Source organism: Mastacembelus armatus, chromosome 8 (genome assembly GCF_900324485.2).
Source record: "Mastacembelus armatus chromosome 8, fMasArm1.2, whole genome shotgun sequence".
NCBI lineage: Eukaryota > Metazoa > Chordata > Actinopteri > Synbranchiformes > Mastacembelidae > Mastacembelus > Mastacembelus armatus.
This window is the reverse complement of record NC_046640.1, coordinates 22858593-22880326: the sequence shown is the minus strand read 5'-3', so window position 1 is coordinate 22880326 and position 21734 is coordinate 22858593. Positions and strand designations below refer to the sequence as shown.

General features: G+C 45.8%; 2 protein-coding genes across 2 annotated transcripts; one reads left to right on the top strand and one right to left on the bottom strand.

Moving 5' to 3' along the window:
- Positions 1–4183: 4183 nt before the first annotated feature.
- fbxl19 (F-box and leucine rich repeat protein 19) lies at positions 4184–15548 on the bottom strand. Its single transcript, XM_026324272.1, has 11 exons — positions 15222–15548; positions 11491–11679; positions 10391–10534; positions 9924–10010; positions 9316–9501; positions 8948–8980; positions 7119–8374; positions 6015–6178; positions 5538–5699; positions 4927–5148; positions 4184–4596 (listed from the first exon to the last, which is right to left on the bottom strand). The coding sequence occupies exons 2-11, from the start codon at positions 11662–11664 to the stop codon at positions 4337–4339; spliced, it is 2688 nt and encodes an 895-aa protein (XP_026180057.1). The 5' UTR covers positions 11665–11679; positions 15222–15548; the 3' UTR covers positions 4184–4336.
- Positions 15549–16915: 1367 nt separating this feature from the next.
- ube2m (ubiquitin conjugating enzyme E2 M) lies at positions 16916–21275 on the top strand. The gene is made up of 6 exons (XM_026324273.1): positions 16916–17179; positions 18626–18720; positions 19063–19101; positions 19437–19540; positions 19837–19900; positions 20304–21275. The coding sequence occupies exons 1-6, from the start codon at positions 17065–17067 to the stop codon at positions 20442–20444; spliced, it is 558 nt and encodes a 185-aa protein (XP_026180058.1). The 5' UTR covers positions 16916–17064; the 3' UTR covers positions 20445–21275.
- The last annotated feature ends 459 nt before the right edge of the window (positions 21276–21734 follow it).

The window sequence follows — 21734 nt, the reverse complement described above, 5'->3', positions numbered from 1 at the left end:
AGATATGTCAGGGTGTCTGATTGGATAAGAGCTCTCAGAATTCAGGGAATATCGTCCAATCAGGTTTGATCTTCTCACTTGTTTCTAGGTGACATTTGAACCATCTCCCATTACAGTAAAACATTTAATCACAACAGAATACAAAAAATAAAATACAAAAACTGACCCATTTAGACATAGTGAATCATCGATCTGGTGAGTTTATGGCACAATGCGGCGTAGGAGATGTCAAATTTATCTGTTAACACTTGATTTCATGAACTACAGCGGCTCCACATCATGTCGATGACCTGGCATTGACCTATTAGCTCCCCTGCAGTGCTACCTTGGATGGATTATGAGACAATGGGCCCTGGCCCCAGGTAAAGGGCCCCTAGCGTCCTAGTCTGGGAGGCTTGTTTAGAAACAAGCCTCCCAGACTGAAAGACACAGAACAGCTGCAAACAATGTTGGTGTGTCGCTTCTAAATCACTCAACAGATGTTTTACAGGAGAAGAACGTGGGCCCTGGGGCCCCTGGCCCTTTGCTAATCCTTCCATTGTTGGTATGTTATTCAGATTTTTAAAATTAGGACTGCAAGAGTGATTTAATTATTCATTTATCATTTCATCGACAAACTGTCTTCAGACAACAGTCCAAAACTAAAACATCCAGTTTACATTAGATAAACTGAAATTATTTAGTTTGGGTGTTTTTCCATCAAAAATCATGCAAATAATTAATCCACCAAAACTGACGCTCAGTAATTTTCACTTGGTTTAGTAAATGTTTAACTCATCAACCTTAATCATGATCTCAATTACCTCCAACTTATGCTAACACTAGTTAGCCAGCCGCTGTTAGCAGTGAACATTTTCCTGCTCATTCTCTCAAACTAATATAAAAACTGCAGCGTCTATTTTTGCTCCTTGTTCAACAGTTACAGGGTTTTCTAGAACTGCTATCCAAAGAGCTGTCACAAAACAAGCTAATTGGTTAAAAAAAAAGTACTGGACTCTAAACAGATATGTCCAGAAATATTCAGCATTTTGTTTTAATGTCTGTAGTCCATGACATGGCTGGCTGTCAAACAAACAATAAATAAGTTTGCTGCACCCACTTCAGTGCCGCTGTCAGTTCACGAAGAAAAATAAGACACAGCTGAGTGGACTGAGATGAATCTGGTCATTTCTGCTTTTTCACCTTGTCACAAACATCTGGGTGTCGTACATGAAACATCTGTGCGTTTCTTGTGATGAAATCAACAGCTTGCATCGACATCTTGCTTCAACATGACGCATCAAAATCTTTAATGTCTTGACCAGAAAGTGAGGCCCCTGAGAAACTACAGAAGCCCAGTTCAACCAAGAAAAGAAAAAAAAACCTGATGAAAAGTTACAAATTGGAAAAGGAAATCACTGTGTATAAAAATATTCTTTTGACTCTGAATCAGAATTATTCACTAAAGCAAGATTTTAAGAAATAAGAAGTCGAAACCCTGACTTTAAATTAGAAATTTGAGCTGAACATGAAATCATGAGATCAGATCAGGATTATAACTTTAAGTTTGAACTGCAAAATACCAAATCAACATCTTACAATAGAGTGTGAATGTTATGAATGTTATGAATCAAGATTCTGAAATACATCAAGATCACAACAATCACTCGAGATAATGAAGCCAAGACATGCAGGTCAAGATCTTGACACAATAAATCAAGACTCCAATAGAAGTTAAAGTAAATCATGATATAAAAATGATATAAAAGCTATCAGGTATCAAGATTATGGTAAATGAAGATCTGGATAATGTTTCTGTTTTAATTTACTAAATCAAGATACGAAACAAAACCAAGATATTGACCAATTGTCTCAATCTTGATTTGTTTACTATCTTGGTCTTCACTGCGATCAATCAAATCAAGAATATGGGACAAAACGTCAATGATGAGAGTAAATCCTGACTTTCTGTTCTGTAACTATATTCTAACTTCTCATGTTTTTTATCTTTTCCTGGCAAAAATGGGCTTCAATAGAAAACAGATTCAAATTCATCAATGCAATCAGCACAATGCAGCAAACACAGGAAGTAATGTTCAATATGTAGAAAACAACATAGATCCACAAAAAAATGGGATATTGTATGAAAAAAAAAAAAAAAAAAAAAAAAAAAAAAAATCACAAAAACAAGTTGTTTTCTGTTTAGCCGGAATGTCTCTGTTTGGACTGGATGGAAGTGCTGCTGTGGCACAGAAATAAATTAAAACCTGGCTTATTAAAGTGAAACGTAAGAAAAAAAACTCCTGAGAAAAAACACAATAGATCAACATCTGGTCAGAGGCAATGAGCCCCGGCCGGCGGACGATGAAGAACAATGAGCCGATATGAAAACAAAGGGAGGTGAACGATTGAGGCGACTGTTGAAGACACTGAAGTTGAGTTTCAAACACACCCAGCGCTGTCGGTCTGACACACACACACACGTGCACGCACACACACACACACACACACGCACAGAGGAGGAAACATGAAGGAAAACACCTCAAACCAAAACCACACCTGACTTCACCTGCAGCGCTGCACAGCAAACAAAGATCTGTTACACTCCCTAAAAACAAAAACTTGTTTCTTCCTTTTCAGCGATTCTGCCTCAGACATTGCTGCATCTGTCGAGGTGACGGGCAGGAGGTGGAACCAAACCTCTTCTTACGAACTGACCTCAGCAGCTTTAATCACCTTGATTTGACCAGTGGGGGCTTACATGAGCCGGCACTGACATCCTGCTCGCTGCAGACACAGCTGTGTGCTAACACTGATTTCCACCTCATGCTCCCTGACACTGCAGCCCAGTCTCTGTTTGGATTCAGCTTCAGGGACACTCATGATCCTCCGACTGTAAATCGATGTTGAAGGTCAGAAATGTTTGCTGCATTTTTGACTGAACTTAGGGAGGGTTAGTACAAAGGTAAATTCCTACCAGGTACAACTGTCTCCAATTATTATTGTTTGCTCATTAAACTTGATAAAACTTTTGTGTTTTCACTGTTTATTGGACCAAGGAGGCAGCAGGGGACACTGCACGTCTTCACGCCTGATTAGCTCCCTGTTTTATCAGCCTGTGTTCACGTCGATTTGTTTTTTACTCAACACAGCTGTACAACTGCAGTTTGAAAATCCTGAACACTGACATGTCACACTGACTTTAGGGTTACTATACCAAGCACAACGTCTCACGTTAGATAGGCCAAAGCTTTCAGAAACCTTTCCCAGCTATAATCGTTATTGTTTAGTGTTTGTTTGACGCTTTGGATGGAGGAAAAAATCTATGCACACTTGTGATTGATGTCATGTTAGTAACTTTTCATCACAGAAACAGAAAAACGTGTGAACCCTGGAACAGGTAAAAACACTGACGGAGCACATCACAGCTCTAAGGCTTCACATTACAAAACATTCTTTGCCTCGCTTCAATTTTCAAGTTCAGTGCAACACTTCAATCTAAGTTTTAGGGAACATGAAGTCTGTCACTTTGGGTCTGACTGAATCGACCGAAGTTAAAAAGACAATTCACTGATTCATCCATTCCTCACATTTAAACCGATTTCTGCCTGATTTATCTTCAGCTGTAGCGGCCTTCTAACAGAAAACGCTGGTCATCAAAAATCTGAACAGTCCACATTCCCACAGCACAAAGACTGAAAGCAGAAGGAAACTAGCTTAGCTCAGACCCTACTGAAACTCCAAAGGTACTAGGAAACCGTTCACACTTCCAACTCAGCATGTCACACAAATGTCAAACTGCTCTTATTTTCTCAAAAGTCAAACCTATGACTGTGACTTCCTGTGTGGGGGTGTAGGAGGGTTACCATTCAAACTACAGCAACTAACGTGTTGTACATATGTATTAAATTTCCACTTTGTCCCTGTTCTGCAGCTGCTGACGAGCAGGTGGACGCCTGGCATGATGACTGGTCAGAGGGCGAAAAGATGAAGGAAGGAAAGGGAGGGAAAGGAGAGTGTGTGCGGGGGCAGGTGATGCCACAAAGGTTAAGGGTCATTTACAGTAAACTACAGATATATACACACACCCAAAATTGTACAGAGAACAAATATGTACATGCTCAGGGGTTCTATTTTTTTGTCAACTATTACCGACAACTTTTCCCCAAAATATGTTCCTCCTCCACTTTTTCTTCTCCTTTTGTGGTCATTGTACTCGCCAACAAAACATCAGGAGAAACACTGCACAGGTCCACCACCTCCTCCTCCTCTTCTTCCTCACCTGTCTGTAGTGTAACAGGGTGGGAGGCGGGGCTTACAGGCTACCTGGACCTAGTGTCAGATGACACAGAGGACTTTAGCTGTTCTTTAGCAGCATTCTGTCTTCAGAAGGACAGGAGGAGGAAACAGATGTAGAGGAGCATGAAGCAGCGATGGTGGTCGAGGCAGAGGAGGAGGAGGATGTGGAGGAGGAGGAAGAGGTGGGCGTGTGGGAAGGGAAGGAGAGTAGCTGTCCGGTCTCAGAGGAGAGGAGGGAGCAGGAGCGCAGGTCGACCGTTTGCAGGGAGGTGCAGCGACGCAGCAACGGGACGCACTGCTCCGTCACTTTGACACAACCTGAAACACAGAAGCACAGTCACATGGTGCAGTAGTACTACAGTGGAACTGCACTGCAGTAGTATTACTGTACTAGAAAACTGTTCAGCACTGTATCTGACCATATGCTGATGATGTCCTGGTTTATGTCAGCAATGTTGATTCTTTTCAAGTCGTACAGAATATTTTTCTAAGTTCAGTTTTTTGCCTGGACTAGATTTTTGTTCAAAACTGTTGTATCCAGGCAAATAAGCTGGTATTAGGGAACCCCCGTGTCGGACCCAGTCGGTTTATTAGGAACCGCCGTGTCGGACCCACTCAGTTCACTTAAACTTTCAGGTGTTTAGTTACCTGCCAGGTTGATGTAGGTGAGGCTCTCTCTCAGGGGGGAGATGGGAGAGGTCAGGGTGTGCACTGTCTGGTCTGTGATGTTTCCACACTGACTCAGGTCTAACTTGGTCAGGTGAGGAACATAACGCACCAACAGGCGTGACGATGCGTCCGTCAAGTCCAAACCGGCCAATCGTAGCTCCGTCACATTCTGGAAACGTCCTACTCTGGTTTCGCTGTGAGCTGAGAACAGGTGGGGCAGACAGACAGGTTAATGAACCGAGCTGATCAACCATCACAAAGCAACAGAGATGTATTTTTAATAGATTGTGCTCCAAAGTGTAATAAATACACTTACATTACCATTATACACTACCATTTATCATTTTTGATGTTTTTACTCTTATTAAAACTTTTACACCACAAAGCAATCCAGTAAAATATCCCAATAATTTACAATCCGTTTTTTTCAACCATCAGTTATTCCCTAAAATCCAACTGAATCCTCAATCAGAGTCATATTCACAGAACCTAGAGATCATTGTTCAAACTAAAAATAAGTTTTTTAAAATCCTCCTCGACTGTTTCATTGCAGTTTTCCTGTTAGGTGACGTTGGTGCCAAGTCTCTCACCTGTCCTGGTGTCAGGTGGCGGGGCCAGCAGCTCTCTCAGGTGAGAATCTTTGAGGTCCTCCACTCTGCTGAGATCCAGCAGCTTCAGACAGGGACAGATGGCCTGACACAAAGCAGACACCACCGGCCATGGACAGCCGGACACATTCAGCTCCAAAAGACCTGCACAGGACACAGGTGAGGCACAGGTGAGGCACAGGTGAGGCTCGGGTGAGGCTCAGGTGAGGCTCAGGTGAGGCTGCCAGGCCACTCAGCTGTTGAATAGAGGAACTGACAGGAAACAATAAAGAACTGGTCCTGGTCAGCAGCCTGGCAGCAGCGTTTTGGATCAGTTGGACCTGAATACTAACTTGGTAGAAAAGCCTTCCAGTCGCCCACACTGATGGACAGAAAGGTGAAAGAAAAGTCTGCATGTTGGAACAGAGGGACGACCTGTTGCCTGAAGACAACAGGTCAATACTGTGATGCTGTTGTCACCTTGTAAGCGGTTGATGAGCCACATCAGTTGCTTCTTAGAGATGTTGGTGTAACCCAGGTTGAGGGAGACGGGCTGTCGGCGGATGATACCACTCAGCATTGGGGGGGTGATGGAGCGCTGCCGGCTCAGATCGATCTGAGTCCACAACCTCTTATCACAGCACCTGCAGGACAGGGAAACAGGCTTCACATGTTTCTCTGAAGGACTGAACATCAAATCCGCTGTGTGGTAAAAACTGTTTTTACACTTGACTGATTCTGTGTGTCACTGAGTCCAGATCCCATCCAGAGACTGACAGCACCAATGAATGTGTGTGAATCCAGAACCTGGTTCAGCTTATGGGTCTGTGCCGTAGACCTCCATTGTTGTCCAAAAACTATTAAAAACCCAGCAGGGGGCCACACCGCTGACCTGGCTCACATGGTTCTTCCTCACCAACAATGGGAGGCCCATCCGTTTCCAAAAACCAGCTCCAGACGCTGAGAACGTCCGTCACTGTTTACAGTCGACAAAAAGTCCACTGGTCTCTGGTTCCACAGATCCACCACAAGACCCTGCTCACAACTACCAATTACTGATTATTTTTAGTATTAACCATGAAACTGTTTAGGCCCTGTTGTGTTAAAAACTGTGAAAGATGGAACAGGCAATATGTCCAGCCCAGAGTGACTCTTTAACTAACCAACAGAAAACTAATAATACTCAACCTACTGTCACATACAACTAAGAAAATCATCAAATTCTCACATTTGAAGAGATGTGCCCTGTCGCTTTTCTTCGGAAAATAAATAACTAGTTATTAAAATAGTTGTCAAAAGGCCAAAGATCAAAACGATTAAAACAATGAAAAAAGAAAAGCACATTTTGAAGCAGAAAATCTTTGATTCGACTTATGACGATAGTTTGTAGTTGTTGCAACTCTACTTTCAAATACAACCGAGTACATGAAGCATCGTCATCTGCGAAGTAACGAGCAGTAAAACTCACAGGACCTCGCTCTGAACCGTGGGGCGATAAGTAGCATGAAAAGACAGTACTCAGGTAAAGCAAATACCTCAGTACTGGTACACGGCCCCTCCCTCGGTGTCTGTCAGTTAACTCACCAGCGACTCCAGGTGCGGCACACCCTCATGCAGACGCACAGCTCTCGGTGGCTCAGGTAGGTGAAGACCCGGAGCCACACGTCCCGGGTCATGATGTGGGACGCACCACAGTCCAGAGGCAGGCAGCTGGGCTCTGGACAGGTGGGAGGGGGCCGCACCAGGTGTCTCTCCATCTGAACAGGCCGGGGCGGTGAGGGCACAGCCGGCGGGCTACGCTTCATCATCTGAGAGCGAGGGGCGAGGCGGGACGGCTGCGAGCAGGGAGACGCTGCCATCGCTGACATCATCAGGCCGGGTGCCCCTGGGCCGCCGCCCCCGCCCCCATTAGAGGTGGGGATGGAGGAGGAGGAGGACATGTTCTTGGATGTCTGGTTTTTGCTATTGCTACGGATCTTGTTGCTGCGGCTCCCGCTGCCTTTGGTCCCGCCCCCCCCCCCCCCGCTGTGTCTGTGATTGGTCAAAACACTACTGGCGTTCTCCTTCTCCCCTCCTTCCCGCCCCCCTCGAGTTCGTCCATTGCGCGCCTCCTGCCCGTTGCTGCGCTGCTTCCCCGTGAAGCCTTCATGCTGGGAGGACGGAGGCATCTGATTGGAGGAGAGGGGTGATGGCGGGGGCAGGGATGCAGAGTTTTTCCTGGTCCTGTCTGAGGTGGGTGTGTCCTCGTCCTCGCCGTCTAATAGTCCTCCTTTCCGTCCACGTGGAGGTAACCCTGAATCTCCTCCTCCACCCCTCCTCCGGCCCTTGTCGCCCCCTCCCTGCTCTTCTTCACGCTCCTCCTCCCCCCTCCCTCCCTCACCCTCCGACTCCTCACTGGCACTGAAACCCAGCTCGGCCAGACGCCGCTCCCGTTCCCTCTCCCTCTCCCGCTCGCTGCGACTTCTCTCCCTGTCTGCCCGGCCACTGCTGCTGTTGCCGTAGACAACGGGAGGAGGCGGGGCTGGTGAGGAGGATGAGGGTGAGGAGCCTCCACCCTGGTCCCCTCTTAGGGAGTCATCGGAGTCGGACTCGGAGTCAGACTCAGAACTGGAGGAGGAGGATGAGGATGACTCTGGCCGACGCTCCAGCAGACACATCCTCTTAAAGCGCTCCAGTTTCTCTCTGTGATGGGATCGCTGGTCTGCACTTGACGACCCTCCTGTGCTGCCCCCGCCTCCTCCGGCACCACCAGACTGAGAGGTGGAGGAGCCCTGCAGTCCTCCTGCTCCTGCTGCTGAGGAGGTGGGTCCGTTCGACTCTGCTGCCTCCTGTTTGGGTTTCTGAGGGGCAGAAAATAAGAAATAAAAAGGTTGAAAATGAAAATGACTAAACTTTCATCAGACTCATGGAATAAACAGACAGTCTGTGTCCTGCCTGCAGGTGTGACACCTGTCCTCCAATCACGTTTTCACTGTGTTGTCCTCAGTTTCCTGGTCAGAAGTTTCTCTGAAATGTTATGTATGAACATAATCTGTGACATCACAAATCATTTGAAAGCTGAGGGTTCTAACTCCCAGCGAACGTCTGGTTTAGAAAAGAGAGAAAATGTTGATGGACGAAAAAAACTAATCAAAAATATAAATAATTCATTTCACTGAGGGAAGGGGGTTTGAAACAACACGGGAGGGTTTTCAGTTTTGCTAAAATCACGTTTGAAATGACAAAAAACTAAAGTGGCGCACACACACGCAAACACACACGCAAACACACACACACATGCAAACACACAGTGACTTAGGATGTTCAACATTAAAAGAGGACGTGTCCACAAACCAGAGGAATCATTAGTAAGAAAATGTCATCTCTCCTGTTTGGAGACACGATGAAGAAAAGTCGTGATTAAGCCTTCGTACCTTTTTGAGGCGTTTTTCATGGACACCTTTGATCTGGTAAGAAACAGAGAAGAGACACATCAGCAAACTGACCGTCTTACGCTATTTTGTCCAGCCCGTTTGCATCAGGTGGGTAACGGTGAATTCACAAGCTGGTTATATAACTAGCAACAGAATTATTCCCACACAATGCAAAGAAAAACTAATCTGGGTGTTTCCAGCACATGTAGAGATCGTTGATCCAAACAGGACACAGAAATCACAGATTAACATTTAACATCCAACACTGTCCTGAAAGTGTCACTCACACAGCTCCTTCAAAATAAAAGTCCTGCATGATGCTGGCTCAGTCCTCTAAAGATCGCGATGATAAAAACATGGATGTTCACCTTCTTCTTGGGCCCACTGTCGGGAGGCAGCTCCTTCTCCTTCTTCCTCTTGTGTGTCCCCTCCATCCTCCCCCCCTCCTCCAGGGAGGGAGGGGCTTTCTTTTTAGGCGGAGGGTCATCAGTGAGCTTCCAGCGGCCGACCGCCCCGTTATCTAGCCTGCGCTTCCCCGAGCCGTCCGCCTGGTCCTGGGAACAGAAGAGAAGAGAGACATCACAACCGCTTTAATTTCAGCTGCATGATGAAAGATGATGCAAAACTCACCGCACATCAGAGTGTCTTTACCCCTAAATAATGATATAAAAATCAAACTATGTCCTCAGGTGGTACAGTGGTGCCGCACTATGGCCTCACATCAAAAAAGTTGTGTTTGAACCCCACTCAGAGCATTTCTCTGTGGAGTTTGCATGTTCTGCAAGTCTGTGTGGGTTTTCTTTACATTCCCAACGTTTTAGCTAAATGACAGGAATTTGGGCAGTGTCGTATAATGTAGTCTCTGCTTTATTGTCTGGTGGCACCACATTAAAAAAAACATCATCACCAAGATCACAAGATCTTTAATCCTTCCACCGGTTTAAGAAGTGCTCCTCAGTACTGGCCTGGCTCTCACCTTACTGGTTTTGCCCTCCTTGTGGCACTTTGGACACTCCCAGCAGTTTGGGATCTCATCGTTGATGATTCCTTCAGCTTTACCCATCTGAGGACACACAAATATACATAAGCGTCTTAAACGGCATTTGACTGAAGTACTCACTGATTCTGTGTGTTTGTGTTACTTTAGCAAAAAAGACAGGCCTCCCATTGTGGGTGAGGAAGAACCATGTGAGCCAGGTCAGCGGTGTGGCTCCCTGCTGGGTTTTTAATAGTTTTTGGACAACAATTGAGGTCTACGGCTCAGACCCATAAGCTGAACCAGGTTCTGGATTCACACACATTACGCTAAGGACACCACATTCATTGGATCTCTGGAAGGGGTTTGGACTCAGGAACGCACACACAGAATCAGCGGCCACTTCTTTAAGTCGATGGCTTTAATGTTAGCGTGCTGCTGATCACATTCTGAGCCGGGACACTGACCTTGAGGCAGCTGGGGTGGATGATTTCGTTGCAGATGGTGCACTCCATCAGAGACAGGTTGAACTTCTCCTCCTCTGAATCCACAGTGTCCTCCTTCCCTGCCTCACCACATGCAAAACACACAGCTGTGTGTGGCAACACCGGCTGCGCGCACACACACACACACACACACACACACACACACACACACACACACACACACACACACACACACACACACACACACACACACACACACATACACACATACACACACAGGTGAGTCAGTACATTTTTCTAAAATTAAATTACTTCAAAAACAGCTTTTAAATGGCTCTGTGTGATTTTCACCTGGACAATATTATTATTATTTTTTTTTATTATTTTTATGGAACTTCAAATATTTTACAGAATAATTTACAGACTGCATCTCATGCCTTGGATTTGATAAAAATGCTACTGAAAACAACTCAAATAAGAAACCACCAGAGGGCGTCGCCACCTCCTCTTGCTGCTGGAGGAGCATCCAGCCCCTTTCTCCACCTCTCTGCTCTCTTATATTTGTCCATTTCTCAACCATCCCCTCCCACCTTACTCTCCTGCTCCTCCAGTACAGTCACAAATGAAACAACACGGCGTCCTCTTCCTCCCCACAGCACAGAATAAATACATCTACAGCAGAAATAATGAACAGCAGCAGAAGGCCCAGCTCTGTGTGAGAGAGAAGAATCTCAGTGATACCATGGTGATGGATCAAAGCCAACTCTCAGCTCCAGCAACCATCTCTGGTTGCCACGGAAACCCAGCATCGCTGCCTGCTGGGCTCCAGCTCTGAGCTGATGCTATTTGAAGAATCCACACAGAAAAATAAAAATCACACCTTCAGTGTTTGAAGACGTTCTGACTGTGTGTATCTTTCTGTTGCTGTGAGGACATGCTATAGCTCAACACTATCACTGCTGGAACGTTCCTGAACTGCTGTTTTGGTTCAGGTATTAGGGTCCAGGTTGAAACCAGGTTTAAGAGCTGGGGGAATGTGTGTCTGTCAGTCACTCAGATTGCAGATGTATGCCACTGGCCTGCCCTGTGTGAACAGTGACTGTGCGTGTGTTTGGACTCACCGCCGTGCACTGTCTCAGGAGGCAAGACTGCTTCATCCGGCCGGGCCCTCCGAACTTCTTCATGTCCTTGCAGAAGTGACACTCCCCACACTCTGTCCTCATGCAGGCCTGGCAGCGCCGGCACCGCGTCCGCCTGCGCCGCGCCCCCCCGCCCAGCGCTTTACTGCCCGACATCCCCGAACAAGTCAGCTGCAGACAAAGAAACACAACAGGACAGTGTTAGACAGGTCTGTGCTCATGGTCATGGGCCTCAAGGATGTGGGTCAGTATGTCCAACACCTGATCCGAACAGACCCGAGTGAATGTGGGAGAAGGTGAGTTTGGAGGTAAAACTGTTCTGAGGAGTACCAAGTGATTGTTTCATCTATTAAATGACCTACAGTTTGTCTAGAAATTACAAATGTTTCACTTAATGTCTCAAAAAAAAAGAAAGAAAAAGCTCAAATTCCTAAATTTGAGAAGCTGCAAGCAAAAAAAACAAAAAACAAATAAAAAACCAGATGGTTTTTGAAGCCAGGTCTTTTGGTGACCATCCTGCAGTGAACATCAGTGATCAAACCATAACACAGGCAGACCCCTACAAGTACCTGGGCATCCACACAGAACAATCTAGTGTGAGGGTGTGTGTAGAAATCATCTCTACCAAACCACAGCAGAGGCTGTGCTATCTGAGGAAGCTGAGAACCTTTGGAATGGCCCAGAAAGTGCAGCTTCTATTCCGTCAGGCCGTAGTGGAGGCACTGATGCTTTATGACATTTCTCTTTGGTTTGGTAACTCGACAGTGCAGGCAAAGGCCCAAATCAGCACACTGGTACAGACAGGAGTCCATCAACATCCCAGCCCACAAAACATTTTTCAGCAAAGCATAATTAGGAAGGCACAGAAGATCATTTCAGATCTGAGTCATGTGCTTCACCCTGAATAGCAACTTCCTCCACGTAGATGGTAGAGCATCCCCGTCTATTTAAAACACTCAATAGATGTGTATGTGAGTTCATGTGTGTGCACTGACTTTACAATTCAGCACAGTACTGTGGCATTATGTCATCTTAGATATGTGCTATTGATGGGACTGTAAAGTGGTTGGATGTGGGTATTGTTTTATTACAGACACTGTGACGTCCAAGGTATCCTCAGACAATATCAATCCATTTCCTGCAATGGTTAGTCTGATTCAGGGTGGGGGGACAGGAGCCAATCCCAGCATGCACTGAGTGAGAGGTGGGTCTCCCCTGGACAGATCAGCAGGCAATTATGGGGCTGACACATAGAGACAGACACGCCAACATTCAATTTAGAGTCTCCAACCAACCGAACCTGCATGTGTTTGGACTGTGGGAGGAGAAAACCCACACAGACACAGGGACAACATGCAGACTCCACACAGAAAGGCCCCGGGTCCACCTGGGTCCAGACCCTAATCCTGACCTGCATGTGTTTGGACTGTGGGAGGAGAAAACCCACACAGACACAGGGACAACATGCAGACTCCACACAGAAAGGCCCCGGGTCCACCTGGGTTCAGACCCTAATCCTGACCTGCATGAGTTTGGACTGTGGGAGGAGAAAACCCACACAGACACAGGGACAACATGCAGACTCCACACAGAAAGGCCCCGGGTCCACCTGGGTTCAGACCCTAATCCTAACCTGCATGTGTTTGGACTGTGGGAGGAGAAAACCCACTCAGACACAGGGACAACATGCAGACTCCACACAGAAAGGCCACGGGTCCACCTGGGTTCAGACCCTAATCCTGACCTGCATGTGTTTGGACTGTGGGAGGAGAAAACCCACACAGACACAGGGACAACATGCAGACTCCACACAGAAAGGCCCCGGGTCCACCTGGGTTCAGACCCTAATCCTGACCTGCATGTGTTTGGACTGTGGGAGGAGAAAACCCACACAGACACAGGGACAACATGCAGACTCCACACAGAAAGGCCCCGGGTCCACCTGGGTTCAGACCCTAATCCTGACCTGCATGTGTTTGGACTGTGGGAGGAGAAAACCCACACAGACACAGGGACAATATGCAGACTCCACACAGAAGGGCCCCGGGTCCACCTGGGTTCAGACCCTAATCCTAACCTGCATGTGTTTGGACTGTGGGAGGAGAAAACCCACACAGACACAGGGACAATATGCAGACTCCACACAGAAAGGCCCCGGGTCCACCTGGGTTCAGACCCTAATCCTGACCTGCATGTGTTTGGACTGTGGGAGGAGAAAACCCACACAGACACAGGGACAACATGCAGACTCCACACAGAAAGGCCCCAGGTCTACCTGGGTTCAGACCAGATGCTGATGTTCCACTCTCACCAAAATGTCATTTTCAGGTGGAACAAGAATGAGAAAGGACCTAATGTTTGTATGAGAGTACTGGTTATCGCACACAGCTCTGGACCATCAAGACCATCAGGACCAGAGCACAGAATTCAGCACAGACTGAGCTGAGAAGAGCAGGAGGTAGTAACTGTTGGTCCGTCAGAGGAGGGAGGTGACGCTGCAGAGTCACAAGAATTCAGGTCCCTTCTCACAGCAGAACTACGTAATGAACCCACAGAGCCGCTGCTCTTCAGCCCGACTGAGACCTGCCGCCGTTACATTGTGAGACCTCCAGAGCTGCGTTGATTAGTGGATCGATAGGAAAACAGGCCATGTTCACATCACAGGCCTTAAGTATCAGTTCTGACTGCTTTGTCGGGTTTTTCCTTTTGCTTAATGAAAATAGCTCCTGACAAACACAGTGGCTCCAGTGTTCAGTAAAGCTACAACTAAACTATTGATTTATCTGCTGATTGTTCTCGTCTATAAAATGTCAGCAAACGCTGAAATATGCTCAGGTGGCCTGTTCTGAAACACACTCCGTGTACCCTGAAATTTAACTGATAGATGCAGCAATTCTTTACATTTGAGAACATAGAACCACAGAATTCTGCAGAACCGAAGGGTTTCCCTGATATCAATTAATTTTCTGATCTTTTAACTTTTAATAATTATAGACTCAGATTTCAGTTGGTAAAATGGGATAATCTGACAAAGGTAAAAAAAAAAAAAAAAAAAAAAAAAAAAAAAAAAAAAAAAAAATCAGTAAATGGTTATGTCTAAATTTGAACAATATGATAACGATATATTGGCCAATATAATCGATATTTTGTTTACACTGACAAACACTGAGTTTACTGTCATATGTCAGAGAATTTTCCCTTTAAATTGACTAAAAACATAAATCGATTATCAAAATAGTGCCAATTCACTTCCTGTTGATCAAAGAATCGATCAATAAACTAACAGCAGCAGCTTTATTGCAAATATCTTCAGGGAGGTTTCTGAAGACTTGAAATCAAGACTTCTCCAGACCTGCAAGAATAATGAAGATGCGCATCTGGCACCACTTGGGCTTAGCTGCTAGCGGCTAACAGCTAACGCGTCACAGTAACCTACATTTAGTCAGTGCACGCGAACTCGAACACCTGCACAGGTGTATTAACAACGACCCGTTCTGTCAATTAAAGAACCACATAGGTGAGACGACAACCCGACCCTCCACACCCCCTAGTTTTTTAGCTGCTAACGTTACGGTGGCTAACGTGTTAGCTGTCCGTGCGCCCCTGCAGTACGCTTCCTCTTTCATTATGTCTCCGCTTCGGGAACCGACCGCACCAGCAGCTTCGTCAAATCCTGTTTCAGAACAAAGCAGCTAAAGAGAGCGGGGACTCACCTCTTCGTATCAGGGCGCATACTCCTTGGTCGCTCATTAGAAATTATATTAGCAGCAGTTAGCCAACGTTAGCTCGTGTGCAGCGCAGCTAGCCGTCCGCTTCCTTGTTTCTTTCTCCGCCAGCTGCCGTTACTCCGGGCGGCTTCACACGCGCCCCATCGCCTTAGCCCCCGGTGGTCCGGCTAGCTCCCCGGCTAACCTACCGGACCCGCTGTAGCGCCAAATGTCTCGATAACCAACTGATCGATATCGATAAAGTGAAGGGCGCAGTGAGTCGTGCCCATTCACTGCTCTCTCTCGCTCTCACTCTCTCTCTCCCAGTGTGAGTCTACCTCTCTCTCTCTCTCTCTCTCTCTCTCTCCCAGTGTGTCTACCTCTCTCTCTCTCTCTCCCAGTGTGTCTACCTCTCTCTCTCTCTCTCTCTCCCAGTGTGTCTACCTCTCTCTCTCTCTCTCTCTCTCTCTCTCCCAGTGTGTCTCCCTCTCTCTCTCTCTCTCTCCCAGTGTGTCTACCTCTCTCTCTCTCTCCCCCAGTCTGAGTCTACCTCTCTCTCTCTCTCTCCCAGTGTGTCTACCTCTCTCTCTCTCTCCGTGTGAGTCTACCTCTCTCTGCCTCTCTCTCTCTCCCAGTGTGAATCTACCTCTCTCTCTCTCTCCCAGTGAGCCTACCTCTCTCTCTCTCTCCGTGTGAGTCTCTCTCTCTCTCTCTCTCTCTCTCCCAGTGTGAGTCTCTCTCTCTCTCTCTCTCTCTCCCCCAGTGTGAGTCTACCTCTCTCTCTCTCTCCCAGTGTGATTCTACCTCTCTCTATCTCAGTATGGGGAGGGGTGGGGGGGTGTTTACCTGAGAGCAGGGTTATAACCCTCCGCAGAAACTAGAGCCCCGCAGAGCACCGCATCAGAATGAATCCGATACTGTGGGCTGAGGCAGTGCGGCTATTGTTCTGTCTTTTGTGCGGAAGCTGGCTGCGGTGTTATGCGTGATTTGGTCCAGTGTTGTGAGTCAGTTGGTCTCCTGTGATACGGTCGGCCCCCCACCGCATTGATTACGTCATCCAGGTGACTACAGATGCCGCTCTCCCTTTGTGGCTGAGAGGAGAGAGAGAGAATAAAAAAATAATTAATGAAGTGAATGAAATATGGGAAGCGAAAATATGCAACACACGGCTCTACGTGGCTACGTCATGATGCGTCAGGTGCAGAAAGGGATTTTGGGATTTGTCGTTCTCGATGTAAGGTGGTAGAGCCCCTCCCACCCCGGATTCATTACAAGCCGTCATGAGTTTACAGCAGCACAGTGACAAACTATAGCTCAGCAATACACTAACGCACAAAGAGTTTTATAGAAAGGATATTCACTGTCACGCAGAATGGGTGTAGTCACTTTTATACAATGTCAAAACAACCACCAATTGTTAATTAAAAAATACGAGATGCTAAGTTACTACAGACAAAGTCCAAGTTTTCACAGACAAATCTTGTGTAACGCTGTTTTCTGCGCTGATTGTTGTTGTCACGGCGGCGAAATAGTTAAAAATATCAAAAAAAATATTTTACAACTTAACTTTTACTTAAATAATTAAAATGTTTGCCATTATACACACACCGCAGTTTGTATTTTAGTAATTAATTTATTTTTTAAGAAAAAAAAGGAGAAAAAAAACCCACCCCCCACCACCCCCACCCCCGGCTAGCAGGCTAGGCTAACATCTGTGATTAGCTGAGACGCACCGGCTCCATCCACACTACGGTGCTGTTCGACAGATCTACTCCTGAAACTCACGCACAGACACCGCGCACACCGCAGGGTCACGAAGTACACGCATCCAGTTATCAAACAACTGAAGATGATTAAGCTTTTTTCCCTGAAGCAGCAGAAAAAAGACGAGGAATCTGCTGGAGGAAACAGAACAGGAGCCGGGGGTAAAAAAGCCAGCGCGGCCCAGCTCCGAATACAGAAAGGTAGGCTAGTTAGCATCACCCGGTTAGCTGGACGACTAGCTGGATGACTAGTTAGCAGTAAACCATGGGATAAGCCCCTCCCCCGGTATACACGAGACATTAACACAACAAGTAAAACAGCGTTGGTGTTGTCATTATGACCATAACTCACACAGGTTAGCACCTAGCATGCTAACCTAACCTGTTAGCTGACGGCGGCTAGCTTGGGCTATATTTGAAAACAAAACGCAGTCAGTCACAAGCAAAGCTGGCCCCTGTCTAATCATTCCGGGCTGTTATGTTGGCACACATCTAACACAAAACACCACGACACCTGGAACACGTTCTGTGCAATTACTCCGACAATATTTATTCTCTAAAAATCAGAACATATCCTAGGATAATTTCTGGCTAACACTGGCTAGCTGCTAGCGAGCTAACCTGCTGTGTCAGATCTCGGGGTGTTTGTGTGAAAGATGATAAACGTCTTCCTCACACCTGGACAGATGTTACTGCTGTAGGGGACAGTTTGACGGACAGGTAAACAGCTTGTGTTGGTGTCTACAGACTTGTCCTCCATCACTTATATCACTGACTCCAAAACAAAAGTGGTTTCATCAGAAAGTTCCTGGAGGTGAGTTCACGTTTCTAGAAACATAAGGATGAAATGTACATGCTGATCATCTGGCCCAAACACACCTGTAAACACACCTGTGAGCCCCAGCTGATATCAGGAGTAGTGTCACAAAGTCTGACTGGAGCTGACCCAGGACCTACAACCTGTCCAAGTGAGATAAAAGCCAATATTTGTTTACATTTTGGAAAACTAAGCACACTGAATTAGCTGTTAGCAGTACACCTGGACACACAGACAATATTCACTAATACTGAGGAAAACCTAAAAACAACAGGATTTTGAATGAAGTGCTACAGCTTTTTCTTTCATCAGATTCTAAGTGGATTTATGGAGTTTCACTGTGGACTGACTTTATTCTCATGAAGTGGGAGTCATAATGTGTCTGTCATGTTACGGCTCTGATTTGACATGTTCTGTATGAGCTGTGTGCCGCTGCATTCATGTCGATCAGCCAAACTACAAACAGTAACTTCATGTAGTGTAGAACACCAGCAACCACCTGACACAGGATTTGTCCTCACCTCTCTCCCTCTGAGCTTCTTCCTAAAGTTTAAACCTCTGCACTTTATCCAAACTCTTCTTTGGTAGAAACAAAAAGTCAGTTTTTATTACCTAAATAAAGAAAAGGTTGGAACCGTATTGGTTGTTAACATGGTCAAATATAGATGAAGGAAGCTGATATGGTATTCTGTGGAGTTAAAAGTCTCACGGTTAAGCAGCAGGAACCCTGAGTTGTATTGACCATCAAAGTTAAACTTTCCAATCAGTGTTGAGTGATTTTAGTTTTTACTTTCACAGACGCCTGTCATATAGCTGTGTTTCTGTTTCAGACATCAATGAGTTGAACCTGCCAAAGACATGTGAGATCAACTTTCCTGATGACGATGACCTGCTTAACTTCAGACTCATCATCTCACCAGATGAGGTGTGTGGTTGTGTCCCCTTCCTGCCTTAGGAACAGGTTTCCTGCACCACCTTGGATCTGAACAAAATATATTTACTACGCTTTTACTCAAACTGATCCAGGCCAGATTTACTAAACAGAGCCCAGTGGTAATCATTATTCCACAACTCTTTAAATAACCGATTACTGTTACTATTTTTTTGAGCTTAAGTGCCAAAAGTTATTGTTTTAGGCTGTGAAGTGTGAGAATTTGTGCTTTTACCTTATGTGATTTAAACTGAACATTGTTTGGGACCATCAGGCCAAATATGAAAACATTCAATAGTCTCTTTAGTGTGTGTAACGTTTGTGTCTGTGTCTCAGGGTTTTTACAAAGGAGGAAAGTTTGTCTTCAGCTTTAAGGTGAGAAACACTTGTCAACACCTGCTTCCTGTTTGTTTACAGTGTTGCTGTGTTATCAGTTTGCATGTGAATTTAGCAAAACCGAGAAGGACAATGAAAGATTCAATAAGGATTCATTGGGCTGCAGAGCTTGACGAATCCTGGTGTTTTACTAACTTGGAGCCGGATCCAGCCTGGAAGCAGCTTTCATAGCCCTGCTGCTCATTCTCATTTTTAGGGACATAAACGATGTCCTCAGTGTTAAATTCTAAGATTTGGTTCATGGTTTGTTTGGGATTAGTCTTGCTGAGACTAAATGAACGACTATAAATCAGAACGGTGTGGGTGTTTTTCAGGTAGGACAGGGTTATCCCCATGACCCCCCCAAGGTAAAGTGTGAGACGATGGTGTATCACCCTAATATCGACCTGGAAGGAAACGTCTGCCTAAATATCCTAAGGTCTGTACACCGCTTCAGTCACTAAGTTTAGTTTAAGGTTCACTAGTACTCAAAGTCCACTAACTCACTTTTTCAGCTGAGCAGACTTTTATACTGATTTATATGCAGCTAAAAGCAGCCAGTAAGTGGATCTCTGGCCGTAGTGTAGACCATTAGTAGGTAGTAGTAGTAGTAGTAGTGATAGTAGTAGTAGTAGTAGTAGTAGTAGTAGTAGTAGTAGTAGTAGTATTGTAGTTTTGATGGCCTCTCAGGTTTTAGTTCTGCAGCGTTGTTCTGTTTTCTTTCCATCTCCACAGAGAGGACTGGAAGCCTGTGTTGACAATAAACTCCATCATCTACGGTCTACAGTATCTATTTCTAGTGAGTTTAACTTTTAATGGTTCACAAAATGACACAACTGAGTATTTGAGGCTGATGCTAACGTTAATATTTGGAAGTCTAAACAAATCCAATAAAGATGTAATGACTGATTTCACAGTCAAATGTAGCTGATAAAAATCCCAAATATGTGCAAGAAGGTAATACATTTAATGTAATAGAATAAAATGGGCTCATCATCTTTTTAGCCAACAAAAATGACAAGTTTCTTTTTGTTTCTATGACAAAACTAAAAACTTGAGGTTTTTGAATTAAGGTAGGTAGGTCAGACAAATCAACATTTTCTGATGTCGCTTTGGGTTGTGGGGAACTAATTAGGGGATTTTTCAGACCGAAGACTAAACAATAAAATAAGTAAATAACTAACTGCCCCCCTCCCCTGCAGGAGCCTAACCCAGAGGATCCGTTAAACAAGGAGGCAGCAGAGGTCCTCCAGACGAACCGACGGCTCTTTGAGCAGAACGTCCATCGCTCTCTGAGGGGCGGCTACGTGGGTGCCACCTACTTTGAGAGGTGTCTTAAATAACTCGGCGCCCCACGGTCCTTCATACTCCCCCTGCCCCCCACCCCCCTCTCTCGTCCCCTCTGCCTCACCCCTCCTCCTCCTCAACGCTGCTCGTTGCCTGAAGCAGGAGCTGCAGTGACAGAGAGCAGCTCGCCAGAAGACGCTTTTCTGTTTGAAAACTAAAGACGACGACAAAGAAAAACCCACCTTACCTCCCTCCTCCCTATTTTACTTCCATGATGCAGCATTCAACCGTTTACACGCCACAGGGGGACACCAACACACAACACACACCTAAGTGGACTCAAAAAGATGGCGGACAGTGGCAGTTGAGGAGGATGATGATGATGTAGGACTGAGGGATGGGGAGGGACAGAGGAAGGGGGAAGGCAGTCAGTGAATGTTACTATGGCAAGGTGATGATTTGGTGAACGCCACGATGTTGTTGATGATCGCCACATGATTTTTTTTTTTTTTTTTTTAATTTTTTATTTTGCGTGTGTGGTACAGACACCTGACATCAGACAGGTGGCTGGAAAGACACGCCCCCTTCCTGTCACTGCCTGTCATTGGGCAGCAGCAAACTCCAAACTTACAAACACTCGTCAAGTGACTATTCACCCAGTATTTCTGTGCACGGCGTCTCTGTGTAGGAGGGTCTTTGTGTAGTGGGAGGGGCCTTTGAAGATAAAATGGAGTAGAGGAATCATAGAAATTCCCCAAATGCCAGACACTGACATTATTGACATTCACAGTTGTGAAGTCGCCTGAAACAGTCTATATCTGTTAGTGCAATGACATCAGCACCAGGAGGAGGGACTTGTAAGATTGTGTGGGAGGAGCTTATCTGAATAGGAGCTTTGCAAAAACAGTGCACTTCAAAAATCTCCTTAAAGCAAGAGGGCGACATGGTTTTTTTTTTTGGTGGCAGGCTGATGAAATCACAGTGAACTTGCACTTGTTGCTTGCGAATCTTGTCTTGTGGACAGGAACACTGACAGTGTTTAGTTTGGAGTTTGCTGCTAAAACAGTGTCGGGGGGGCGGGGCTGTCTGGGGTCAGTGTGCTTGTTTAAAGAAGTGGAGGGGGTGGGATTTGTGGGGGGGGGGAGGGGCAATTGTTTTCATTTATGGGGTGGTTGGGAGGGTCGTTGTGGGCGGGGTCACAGAGGGGAAGGGCTTAAATGTTACGATTCTATTGTGTATATTGAAACCCCAGCTGTTCACATTGACTGCAATATGATTTATGTTAAATAAAATACGAACTTGAATGATTATAACTGTCTCCCATCAAAAACAGCGACCTGATGACT

Bases quoted from the DNA above. Each gene is read 5' to 3' on its own strand.
- fbxl19 (XM_026324272.1), bottom strand. From the start codon at position 11,664: ATGTCGGGCAGTAAAGCGCTGGGCGGGGGGGCGCGGCGCAGGCGGACG. The intron at 5,700-6,014 runs GTGACAACAGCA...TGTCCTGTGCAG, and splicing joins GCTCATCAACCGCTTACAAG to GTCTTTTGGAGCTGAATGTG. The intron at 4,597-4,926 runs GTAACTAAACAC...TCTGTGTTTCAG, and splicing joins CACCTACATCAACCTGGCAG to GTTGTGTCAAAGTGACGGAG.
- ube2m (XM_026324273.1), top strand. From the start codon at position 17,065: ATGATTAAGCTTTTTTCCCTGAAGCAGCAGAAAAAAGACGAGGAATCT. The intron at 19,102-19,436 runs GTGAGAAACACT...GGTGTTTTTCAG, and splicing joins AGTTTGTCTTCAGCTTTAAG to GTAGGACAGGGTTATCCCCA. The intron at 19,901-20,303 runs GTGAGTTTAACT...CCTCCCCTGCAG, and splicing joins GTCTACAGTATCTATTTCTA to GAGCCTAACCCAGAGGATCC.